General features: G+C 41.4%; 1 protein-coding gene across 2 annotated transcripts in view; it reads left to right on the plus strand.

The window, feature by feature from the left end:
* zbtb16a (zinc finger and BTB domain containing 16a) overlaps positions 1-12,031 on the plus strand; it is a 155,477-nt gene that overhangs the window by 2,937 nt on the left and 140,509 nt on the right. For both annotated transcript variants that reach the window (XM_044371102.1, XM_044371101.1), the window contains exon 2: positions 393-1,719. In XM_044371102.1, coding sequence (XP_044227037.1) covers positions 482-1,719 — 1,238 coding nt within the window. In that variant the 5' untranslated portion in view covers positions 393-481. The remainder of the gene's footprint in view (positions 1-392; positions 1,720-12,031) is intronic.

Consider the following 12,031-nt stretch of genomic DNA (forward strand, 5'->3'; position numbering starts at 1 on the left):
ACATAACATATGCTGGACTGATTGGTATGCAGGGTGAACCTGTTGGACTGCTCACAAATTGTCTCCCTTCAGAAATCTACAGTCAATACTCTCCACTGATTTTAAGAACAATGCCATTGCCAGTGTTTACCATCCCTGCAGGATGTTTTACAATGGTTTCTTCACGCTTGCCATTTACAAAATAAATAATGGTATACTTTAAATAAATTTATTGACATACTAATTACATTTTTATTTTCAAAATTTAAGTGTTGAGTGATTTAAAAAAACATTTTTCCATTTCCATCCATTAAAAATGACTCAAAGTTTATGAAAAAAGAGGATTGCATTTGTTGGATTTGAAAGTATAAATGTAACAACATTTGCTGTTCTGTTTCTGTTTTTTCATCCAGGTTTCATCTTGTTTACATAGATAGATAAAAACACTGCTGAACGGGGAAGGCGAGCCTCATGAGTCGGCTTCGTGGATTGCATCAACGCAATGGATTTAAGTAAAATGGGTATGATCCAACTCCAGAACCCCAACCATCCCACTGCCCTTCTGCAGAAGGCCAATCAGATGCGCCTGGCTGGGACTCTGTGTGACGTGGTCATCATGGTAGATAGCCAGGAGTTCCACGCTCACCGGACTGTGCTAGCCTGCACCAGCAAAATGTTTGAGATCCTATTCCACCGCAGCAGCCAGCATTACACCCTGGACTTTCTTTCACCAAAGACGTTTCAGCAGATTTTGGAGTATGCTTACACTGCCACGCTCCAGGCCAAGGTGGAGGACTTAGATGACTTGCTCTATGCAGCAGAGATCCTGGAGATTGAGTATTTGGAAGAGCAATGCCTCAAGATCCTGGAAACCATCCAGTCCTCAGATGAGAATGACGTGGAGGTCAATGTGAATGACGGGAGCACAGAAGAGGATGACGAACGTAAAGGCCACAACGGAGCTAAGAACTCCAAAAAGCATTCCATGGAGAGTCTCTATCTGTCAGGTACCCAGCAAGTTTCCACCATGGCTGGCATGGTGGACCAGAGTCCCTCAGTTTCCACATCCTTTGGTGTCTCCACCTTGAGTCCCACTAAAGCTGCTGTGGACAGCCTGATGAGCATCGGTCAGTCTCTTCTCCAGCAGGGCTTCGGGAGTGAACAACTTATCCACGGCAACTCCCACCACCTGATGACTGAAATCAAGACTGAAATGATGCAAGTGGACATGGGTGGCAACGGCCATGAAAGCCCACAGAACATGGAGTCCAGTGGCTCCAGCAATGGAGAGCGAAGTGGGGAAGACAGGAACCGAGATGGTCCAGGAACACCAACCAGGAGCAGCGTTATCACCAGTGCCCGCGAGCTGCATTATGTACGTGATGAAGGCATGGGCGATGCTCAAGCTGAGGTCAGTCAGATGGGTCTGGAAGCTATGTCTGGAATGACAGAGAAACATCTGGCATCGCTGTACTCCCTACCAGTCAATCATAAATCAGATGCCATCATGTCCATGCCGGCATCCATGGCCTCCGCTCTCCCCATGTCCCCAGCTCTGGCTATGTCTATGGACTTCAGTGCCTACGGGGGACTTCTGCCTCAGAGCTTCATCCAGAGAGAATTCTTCAGCAAGCTCGGGGAGCTTGCAGTGGGCGTGAAACCAGACGGCAGGAACCAGCATGAACGTTGCAATGTTTGTGGTGCAGAACTACCAGACAACGAAGCTGTGGAACAACACAGGTAAGCCAAGTTTTCTTTTGAGTATCTGCTTGCTGATCGTTTTGGCCTCGAAATTTATAGTCCTTTTCAGCCTTTTAGCACAGTTTTTTTGTTTTCAAGACTAACATTTAAAAGGTTTATGCAAGAGTACTTTGGCAGTTTGCATTATGTGCAACAGAAAGTGAAAGTCATTTGGCCTCAGAATTTTTTAACACCTAACTATAAATAATTACAAACATATATGATTACTATGGTTACCAGGGACTCTATTATAACTTTTTCTCAGGTGTAAGCCAACTGTTTTGAACTTAGGAATAAAGAAATATCAAGTACATCTCTTTGAGGCTTGGTTAACGGAGAATAGAGGGAATTGGGTGTTTTCATTTTCTTCTACTTGTTTGAGGCTAATACCAATCATTTTCTATGTCAGACATCATAGCAACCAACAAAAGAACCCATCCACACATCTTTAATGTATGAGTAAGTGAAATCCTTTGATGGACACAAACCGTAGTTCTGTGTGGCTTGTAGTTCAGGCCCAGAGATGCACTCCTTCAATAACTGCCAAGCCTGTCCAGGTGACTGCCAAAGCAGTGCTGTCGTAACATTGTCGAAGACTATTAGTCACACCTTACAAGATGTGGACGGCAGCTATCACACACACTCTCTAAAGTGGTACCCCCTCATCCTGGATCTGACTCCCCTCCCCTTTCCCATAACTGCACAAGGGGGACCCTTATAAGCTTGATAATTGGAGTAGACGGTCAGCCCAGGAAATGAGCGCTGAACCTGGGACAAGGAGGTAGTTCTAGGACAGAGGAGTGGTAGTAAACCAGCACAGCGCTGTTTCATTCAGTGCATAAAAATGAAATCTTAAGGCCTGGAAACTTCTTTCATAATACTGTAACTCACCTATAGACTTTTCAAAACTCTTAATGCATTTTTTGTCATTTACATTTATGTCATTGCATGTGTCATGTAATTGTAAACTGCATCTTGCAAAATTTTATCAACCCAGCTAGAGTACAAACATCTTGTTGAACTTACATCACTTCTTTGTGGATTTTGCACAGTCAGTGTTTTTGTGACTAGAAGCCTTTTCTTACCTTGAAGGCCACCTTTTCACCCTGTGATGTTTGCTTAAATCAATTGGAATGCACAGTGGTTAAAGTTCACTTGAGGATTTGAACCCCATCACCCATCCCTTCGTGCTTGAGCCAGTATCTTGGTATGCATGGCTAAGAACTGTACTGATTCAGTCCAAGCTCCTCAGTTTCTAAATCTGTCTCAATGTTGTCTTTAGAAAATACTCAATATTATAGAATGGCTTTTACCCTAACAAGAAGTGTCCTTGTGCGCAGCCTCACACTGTGTTATTGAGCCGTGTTTTTTCTTTGTTTTTATATGGATGGTGCTGTATGGTGAAGTCATGATGAATGCTCAATATGAATTGAATAAAAGGGGAATTTCTGCATTTACTCACTATGAGTCTTTAGAAAAGCAGCAACTTTAGAGGTGAATTTTGAGCAGTTTATCATGAGTTCTTCCTTTTTTGTTTAAAATACACCATAGTTTCTGTGTTACATGCAGTAATGTAGTCTCAGTGTGTTAAAGGACAGGCTACACTAGTCTCTGTCTTGAGAAAAGTCTGGCGTGTGAAATGGTTGCCTGTGTTTCAAGAGGAATTTCATCAATTCGCTCAAGCTGGGAAATCTTGTATCAAAGGAGATTTCCAAACCGTTTCATGCATTGATGTTCCTGCTTTGCCCCATAGCATACTAATGGGTTAATTTAGACTGGTTGATACACCGACACAACACTGTTTAATATTGTACGCGCTGTCCTGACAGCCTCCTGAAGTGTAGAAATCAAACATTGCATCATCCGCTGTCTGCTTTGCTGTCCGTACATGAAAGGTCTGCTGTGCTACCCTGAGATGCTTGATAATTCAGACGCTCCTCGTGTCCTCACAAATTCCAATGTGGCTCATTTGATAGCATATCAAGCTTCCTTTTCTATGCACAGCCTGTCAAGCTGCTGATTCTTTTGATGTGAATACAAGATGTTTTATTTCAGATGAGGGGAGTCGTGTTCCCTCTGACTAATTACACATCAATTCCCCACAGCCACTGTGTCAGGGTCACTGCAGCCCCTGCAACAAACACATAAAAAAGTTGGCAGAGTTCACTTGGTGCAGGCAGGTCAAGTCAAACATGAGTGTAATTGTTTCCAGATGTGGCACAGGTCGTTGGTGTGAGGTGTCTGTGTGTGTGTGTGCGTCTATGTTAAAATGAATGCACCAGAAAGCACCTACTTCCTGTATAAATTTAGTCTCTGTTCCCTTTCATTCCTCTGTGCCCTGGATTATATCATAAAAAACACCCACCCAGACTGAATACATTGTATATTGGCTCCACAAGCGGTGTGTGACTGTTTTATTATATGTACGGCCCTTTGAGGCGTACTTTGTGATATTGGGCTGTTATAAAGTTTGACTTGACTTGACTTGACTTGACTGGACATACAAAGTATATGCTGATACAACACATCCTCATGAAAGAAACGACAGTATAGGTCTAAAATTCAGGCCGGCAAAAACGACCTATAGTTACGTTTACACCATCTAGTGGCCATAACTTAGTAATGTGCTCTGGCTTTCCAAAACCGTTACAAAACTAATATGTATAAAATAATGTTTTATGGTGTGATAATGCTTTGGCTATGGTCTGGTTAGGTTTAGGCACAAAAACCACTTGGTTGGGTTTAGGGAAAGATCATGGTTTTGGCTAAAATGATCACTTGAAACTTGGTTTATACTTCCAACTACACGCAACCTTTGTTGTCATGGCAACGGTAAACACCACAACATTACGTTTTTTAAAAAAAAATCCATCCACTTATTCTGCCTCCTCCTAACATGGCAAATATCACCTAATCAAGTCACCTTTATATCGACGTCATCTGAACTGTGTCACTTCCTGGGGTCGTAATTACTACGGCTGCTAGATGGCGTAAACGTAACCATAGGTTGTTTTTGCCGGCCTGAATTTTAGACCTATATTGTTGTTTTTCTTGTGAGGACAGGCTGGCTGATAAGATGGCGGAAGCACAAGAGATGCTTCCTTGAAGTGGGTAACGAAACCTTAACACCTTTTGAGTAACAGACCAAAATCTAGCAAAAAGTATCAAAAACTGTCCAGTGCCAAAAGATGGCATTGGGTGTCTGGTCTGATTCATCACTTTTATTTATTGCTTGATATGATCGTTAAAATAAAAATAATATTTAACAGTTGAGAACTTTTTAAAAGTAAGATATAAAGAAGTATTGTATTGGCATTAGTAAAATTAGATAAATTTGAAAATTTATCTAATTTCTCCTCCATAGAAATGTATCAAGCTAAATGAAGGGCCACACCTTATAGGTACCTGAGGTTCTGTTGACTGAATCTAAGTAGTTCCCATCTGACCACGACAACTTTTCCACCGTCTCTCCTCCAGTAGTCCATCCCGCCACTTCCTTACTTCTCTACTGACAAGCCCTAGATTTATTTCTTAAAGGAAGCCAAGGGTGAGTGTTGTTGCGGCTTCAGGGAGACAGGATTACAGCAATATTTTAGTAACCCTTGCACTGAGAAAATAATCAACACAGGAAGAGCCTGAGTGATTATTGGGAAAATAAATGCATGATGCAGGGGGCTAATTCTGCAGTGGCGGGGGAAAGAGGAAAAAAAAGTCCACTACTGCTTGGTATTCCAAACACAGCATCCAATTCACGGGAACTAGCCTTGGGTTTATCTCTTTCACTTAATCGTCCATTCTCATGCAAATGACTGACCCTCGCTGTAATGTACATCGCATAAGTGAAAAAAGAGCCTATTTTAAAGGGGAGCTTTTCCAGCATATAGCTGTTAAGCATTACTGATAGCCATCAATGCTTTAACTTTGCCTTTTCATAATACAGCCTGGGTTTTTTTGGGGAGGGGTGAGGGGTGCATGAATGAGATGAATCCATGAATTCCTGCTTTTCTCCTCTTTGTTTTTGCTCATGTTAATTTTATTATTGATGGATGTATTTGGTTAGGTGTTGGAAGTGGTGGAAATAATCACCCTTGCATTAAGGTCCGCACGCGCGCACACTCATGTGTTCATTACTTTTCACACACATTCCCCTCAGCAGCAGCAGCCAGCACTCACTCTTCTATTTCCTCCCCTTTTGTGGCAAAGGGGGACGGAGGGCGCTCTAATACCCTGGGCCCCAGGTGTTTAAACAGCGGGCCCAAGGCCCTTATCTGTGCATATCAGAGTGGGACAGATAACCCTTGGCACTCCTCCTCAGTAAACCAAGAGCAGATTGAGCTCAGATAGCGGCCCATAACGTTTGTTGCAGGTGATAACGATGTATGCACACACATATATACCCTGCACATTGAGGTGAAGCCAGTGGAAGGTATACAAGTTGTTTCCCTACACATTGACACTTGTGTGCTTTGGCCACTATCAACCATTAACCAATGCTTTCTATACATTCACACCATGAACAACTGAGCACAAGAAACAGGCTTCAAGAAATCTCTAACTTTAAAATCCAATTTTATCTCTTGAAAAGTCAAACCAAGATCTTAATACTGTAAGTAATTTCACTTCCTCTGATGTGTCTACAATTTGAAAATCATCTCTCCAATTAGGAGACACTAAAGCTTGAAAAGAAGTTTTACCGCATGTTTGCTCGATTGTCAAGTGACTCAACCTATCACAATCAGCTGTGGTAGTTCCTACTTATTTACTATCTACTTATCTTCCTACTATCTCTCCTTAGTTCCACCCAGGCTCTTGGCCAAAAATTGGGTTTTATGGCTTTATGAAACCACAGTGATTTTTGCAAGTGGTAGTCAAATCGACGCTTCAGACACCTGAAGGGATGTTTTTGGTGACACGGCAGATGATAAAACCATTTTTTTGAACAGGCAAATTATACATTTTTGCTCTGATAGTGGCTGCCATAGTTTTTGTGGGTTACTAGAGCTAGCTAGCAATTGAAAGTAAAAAAAAAAACAACAAAAAAAAAAACTGGCAAAATGTTCAGTTGGGACCAACTTTTCGCAGATATGCAGAGAATCTCCACATTGGCTGAGCTTTTCTGTTTTAAATTAACTGACTTGGTGACGATGTATTACAATGGTGCTGCTCATGGTTTGAAAGCATTGCTAGGGTTTCAGTCAAACAAGCACTGCTGCACCCATTTTGTGACCATAGTAGCTGCCACTACCATCAAACAACACTGTGATGTCCAACTGTGAAACATTCACCAGAAGCAACACAGGCCAAGTGATGGAAACTCTTATTATCAACTAGCAGCATTTTTTAACTTCTATTCTTTCTTTTTTTTACCTTTTAATGTTGTCATATGAAGACCGACCCTGTCTAATCTAGCAGCTGAATGGAAGGCTCAGAGACAGCTAGAACTGTTAAGGCAAATTTGTTCTTTCCGCATCAGTGTAGCCATGGGGGTCCGCTAGGGTCTGTGAGACTTTAATTCCATCAGACACCTGTGAGTGTTGACCAAAATGTATGACGGCGAAGACTGCACATGTGCTAGAAAAGCAAAATGAAACTTGTTGTCAAGAGGTCACGGTTTTGATTTTTTGCACATGTGTTGGACATGTCCATGCACACACACCTGAAGAAACATTGTGTGCATGTCTGCTTATATTTTGGAATATATAGATAGTTTTCTTTACACAACTTCAGTGTTTTGCTGTAAGGAGCAAGAAAGAAAGGTGCTGGCAGTTTGGAAAAATGATGGGTAAATTTGAAATGATAGTCAGCCATTTGCTTCATTGTCTCAGTCTTGCTGTCCAAATATATCACATTAACTCTAGTCTGAAATAAAATAATTCAAACCAAAACTGAAGCACAAGCGAGCTCATGATCCTAACCTGTAAAACTGAGCAAGCATTTTCCTGCTTCCTAAAAGCAGCCTGGCAACAAAGCATCCATTACATGGCAGTGGATTACCCTCTATTTGAAATCACTCAGTGAGCTAAGTCTCCCCGGCTTGCACTCAGAGGTACAGTACATGCTGGTGTAATAATCCAATAGCACAAAAAGCCTCACTCAACTAAAACGCCTCTCCAAGAAATACCTCAACCACAGACAACAGTAGAGGGCTCATTCAAGTCTGGCTTCCACACCGTCTCTCTTTTTATCCTCACACAGGTGTTTTTTTTGCCCTTATTGGAGGTACAGTGTTTGTTTATGCCTCTGAGGAACTGGTGCTTTGACCGGGCCCACGGTGATAGCCGCAGTCAAGGCAGCTGCTGGCTGAGGCCCAATTATAGACAGGCTTTAAAAGGCTCTGGTTGAACCGTAAAGATTTACACCGCCATCGCTCTGATCTCAGATCTGGGCTCTGTCCTCACTGTCAGGATAGGGAGATGTATCGATTAAAGACTTAACACAGGGGGCTACATCATGCGGAATGGACTACACACATACGCACAAACACACACCTTAGTACAGATCAAGCATTTTAATGTCGTCAGGTGGCATGTCACCATCTCACGTCTGGAGAATCAGTTTTTTTTTTTTTTTTAGGGAATAGAGATGCTTTTTTTGGAAAATGGGAGGGCGGGAGGAAACTTAACTGAGAAGGACAACCACCAAGAGAAAGGATGGGGGGGGGGGGGGGTTTCTAATATCCAGACATTGGCTATGGCAATGGGGGGGAGGGCGATCTAATCAGCAGGCTGATTAGATCGCCCTCCCTCTCTGAGATAAGAGTAGAGGGAGGTGCTTGTGCAATAAAAGTTAGCAGCTTGACTTGGTGCGACCAGCTGCCTCTATGTGGCTAACAGCGCTCAGCAGACGTGGCCTTTGCTGATGCGGTCTGGCAGGGGCTGCTATGAAACGAACACACTGAGGCCCCTATCTTTTGTCCCTGTGGGGGCCTTGTGGTCTGGAGGGAGGGATAAGGATAACATACTGTACTGGAAGTTGGCCTTGTGTGTGTCCATGCAAGCATGTGGGTTTTTTTTTTTTTGTTTTGTTTTGTTTTGTTTTGTTGTGAGGGGGTGGGGGGGCTCAAGGGGAGTTCTAATTACAACCAGTTATCAGGTGACATGCAAATGTATTATCAGCCTTAACTTCCTGATGTCTATCTCTACTCCCAGAAGCTGCTATGTTGGCAGGGGAGGAGGTTGCACACTGTGTGAATTTCAGCGGGTAGAATGCTTTAATAGCATTATCTACTCTTATTTTCTCTTATTTTTTAAACCATTATTAGATTTAGTAGACGTTCTTCTCTTGGCAGACTTTCTTACTATATTGAGGTGCATGTCTCATTGTCAACATTAAAAAAGAAAAAAGTCAATAGACTTAGAATGATCTGGCCTTAAAGCTGAGTGGGTTTTAGTTCTAGTTCATAGAGCTCTGCCTCTGTCCTCCTGGACCTGAACGCTCTGGGTTCTAATCCCATCGATATCCCATTAGCATCCCCTCTTCGGGTCCCCGCCACATGAAAGAAGATGTGTCGGTTTCCCCTCTCTGATTCTATCGCTCTGGCGGACCATAGGGAGGACGACCACAATGAGCAAATGTGCTAGAGCCAAAGGGCCAAACCAAGTGTGCTCACAAATGTCCTGTGGGTCTGTGTGTGTGTGTGAGAGAGAGAGAGAGAGAGAGAGAGTGTGTGTGTGTGTGTGTTTGTGAAAGCTAACACTGCCACCTCAGAGGCCCCCTAGCCTCCCTGGGAAGTATCAAACCAGAGCCCTCCGCGGGCTTCCAGCGAGAGAGCTTCTAATTAGCCTCTTTGTTACCACTTGAATGGTTTGCCAGAGATTGGCAAGGGGCCCCAATGGAGTGATACCAGCACGCTAAGAAGCTGGTCATAAAAATTACCCCCCATTCTCTCCACCGTCACCTGTCACAAAGGAGCTCTCAGGTAGGAAACTGAGGCTACAGCAGTGCCATGTGAGCTTTTAATCGACGTGACTTTCTGTACACTCGCTCAGTAAATTCTCTTAGATCCTCTAGAATAATATTGTCTATATGAGATTGTACCGTACTGCATTTTGGAAACTTTCAGCCATGAATCAGTGGAATACCCTGCCTGTTGATGTGAGGAGCTGAAGCTCCATCAGCACTTTGAAAACCAACTTAAGAAGTCTGTTAAAAGCTGCTTATCTCTGCACTCACTGATGTTGATATTCTATCTTATGGTCTTCATGACTTGCTTTTATTTGACAAGCATACATTTTTGATGTGCTATTGTGTGTAGTTTTGTATTGTGTGTCTCTTTTGTATGTTGTTTTTACTCTGTTATTGTGTTATTATGTTGTTTCCTTGCTCTCACTTGCAAAGGGACTACAGATTAAATTAGCTGGAATCTATAATGTGGTGCAGTGCATCAAATGGTGACATTTATGTTTGAGCTGTACAGCTTTACTGTCTCTATTTAAATAAGATAAAATAAAATAAATAAATAAATCCACCTCTTTAGAGCCCAAAGAGCCATGTTTCCACAGGTGGATGCTAGATTACTGCTAGCTAGCTCTCTGCTCACAAGTTGGGCAGGTCTTGACAACATGTTAAATAAAAAAAATAAAATAAAAGCAGCCATTATGCTTTCCAATAATTATTGTTACTGCTGCTAATGTACACTTAGAAAGGCTCACTGCATTACTGTTAAACTGCAAAAAAAGAAATTAATTTAGCATGGAGTAGTCAAACAATATGCAAAATATAATTAGCCTAGAATGATTAGTGACAAGTCAAATATACTCACAGGTGGTTTGAAATATAGAGGAACACAAAATCGACAGTGGAAATACAGTAAACATCTTTGCAGTAATGACGTCACTGTTTGAAGGACAAGTAAGAATTGGCGCAATGACTCAAATGATTTTCAACCCAGATCTCATGATAAAATTATAACTTTTTAAGTTATGATTTCCACCTATCTGTGACTGTATGTTCAAAAAAGTGAACCAGGGCATTTTTTTTTTTTTATGTTACAGGTAGTGTAAACAAAATTTCCGTCAAACTAATTTAAGTATAACTACAACAATGTAGCTAAATTCAATCAAATCAAAAGTTAACACTAAAGGGGCTGGTAGCTGACAAAAGTTCTTTCTTTTTTTATTTTGAAAATCAGATTTATTTTTTTGTTTTCATAGGATTTGTACAAACAAGAATTAATGTCCATGAGAGCATATTGACCTATTAACTGATTACATGAATACATTTCTGAATATAATGTCATCGTATGAGATTATTTCAAACCATATCTTAAAAAAATGTCATTGTCATCTAAAGGTGGATTACACTTTATTCATTGATTGCATCCTAACTTCATAGCTCTAATCAAAATTATTGATTTTTCACTATGTAGTTCTGATGTAGTTGCTATATATAGTACTGTAAAGGGTCAGATATTGTTTTTTGACAGCTGACAACAACACAACAGTCAATAGAAAATAAGTGAAAGGTTTCAGAGGTAGTATTGTATATGTTCTCATATTTTATGCTACTTAGCAACTAGCCTGTTAGTTTAGCCTGTTAGCCACTAACACCTTATTCGTAATAATAATACTTATTTTTTAGCGATTTTCACATTTGTTGTTGACTGTTAGCTAAAAATGCCTTATTTAACTTGGGATTGTGCAGTTAGTAAATTCAGTTTTTAACTGGCTGCTGTATGTTGATGCAACCATTGGCTGTTGCTAGAAGCAGTCCACAAAATGTAGTAGTTTGTATTAAATGTCAAATAAACTACTGATATAACATACCATATATATATAATCTTAAATCATTACTCCTTCACAGTTAAGTCAACAAACTCAATTTAGACCCTGAACCTTTGAAAACTTTAGGGTTACAAGTCTTGAAATTCAAATCAAAGAATTTAAAGAAATGTAAATTTTATCACCACTGCGATATCACAGAGCAGTCTATCTGCCTGTCAGCCTGCTCAAAATGCTTTCAAATCCATACTTGTGGCATCTGACATGCTGCTTGGTGAGCGTCGTGGCAGGAGCGCAATGAATGTCAAGGCGACTTGAGGCTTTAGCACCGACTGACACGTTTTAAGCTCCGCTGTAATCCAGGAGGGATCAGTTGGGTAAATCATGGCATAAAGCTTAAAACTATAATTGATTTATGTATTTGCTGACCGAAGACGCCCAGAGAGATTACCAGAGGGAGAGAGCTGATGATGGATAGGCCGGCCCCCCCCCCCCCCTAGCAAAGGCTGCATGCGAGGTGGGGGTTGAATTCAATTGAAGGAAGATTTGTCTGCTTCAAGAGCAAGAATGTTGGAGAATAAATGCATAGGGGT

The sequence above is a fragment of the Thunnus albacares genome, chromosome 13 (assembly GCF_914725855.1).
Source record: "Thunnus albacares chromosome 13, fThuAlb1.1, whole genome shotgun sequence".
Classification (NCBI taxonomy): Eukaryota; Metazoa; Chordata; class Actinopteri; order Scombriformes; family Scombridae; genus Thunnus; species Thunnus albacares.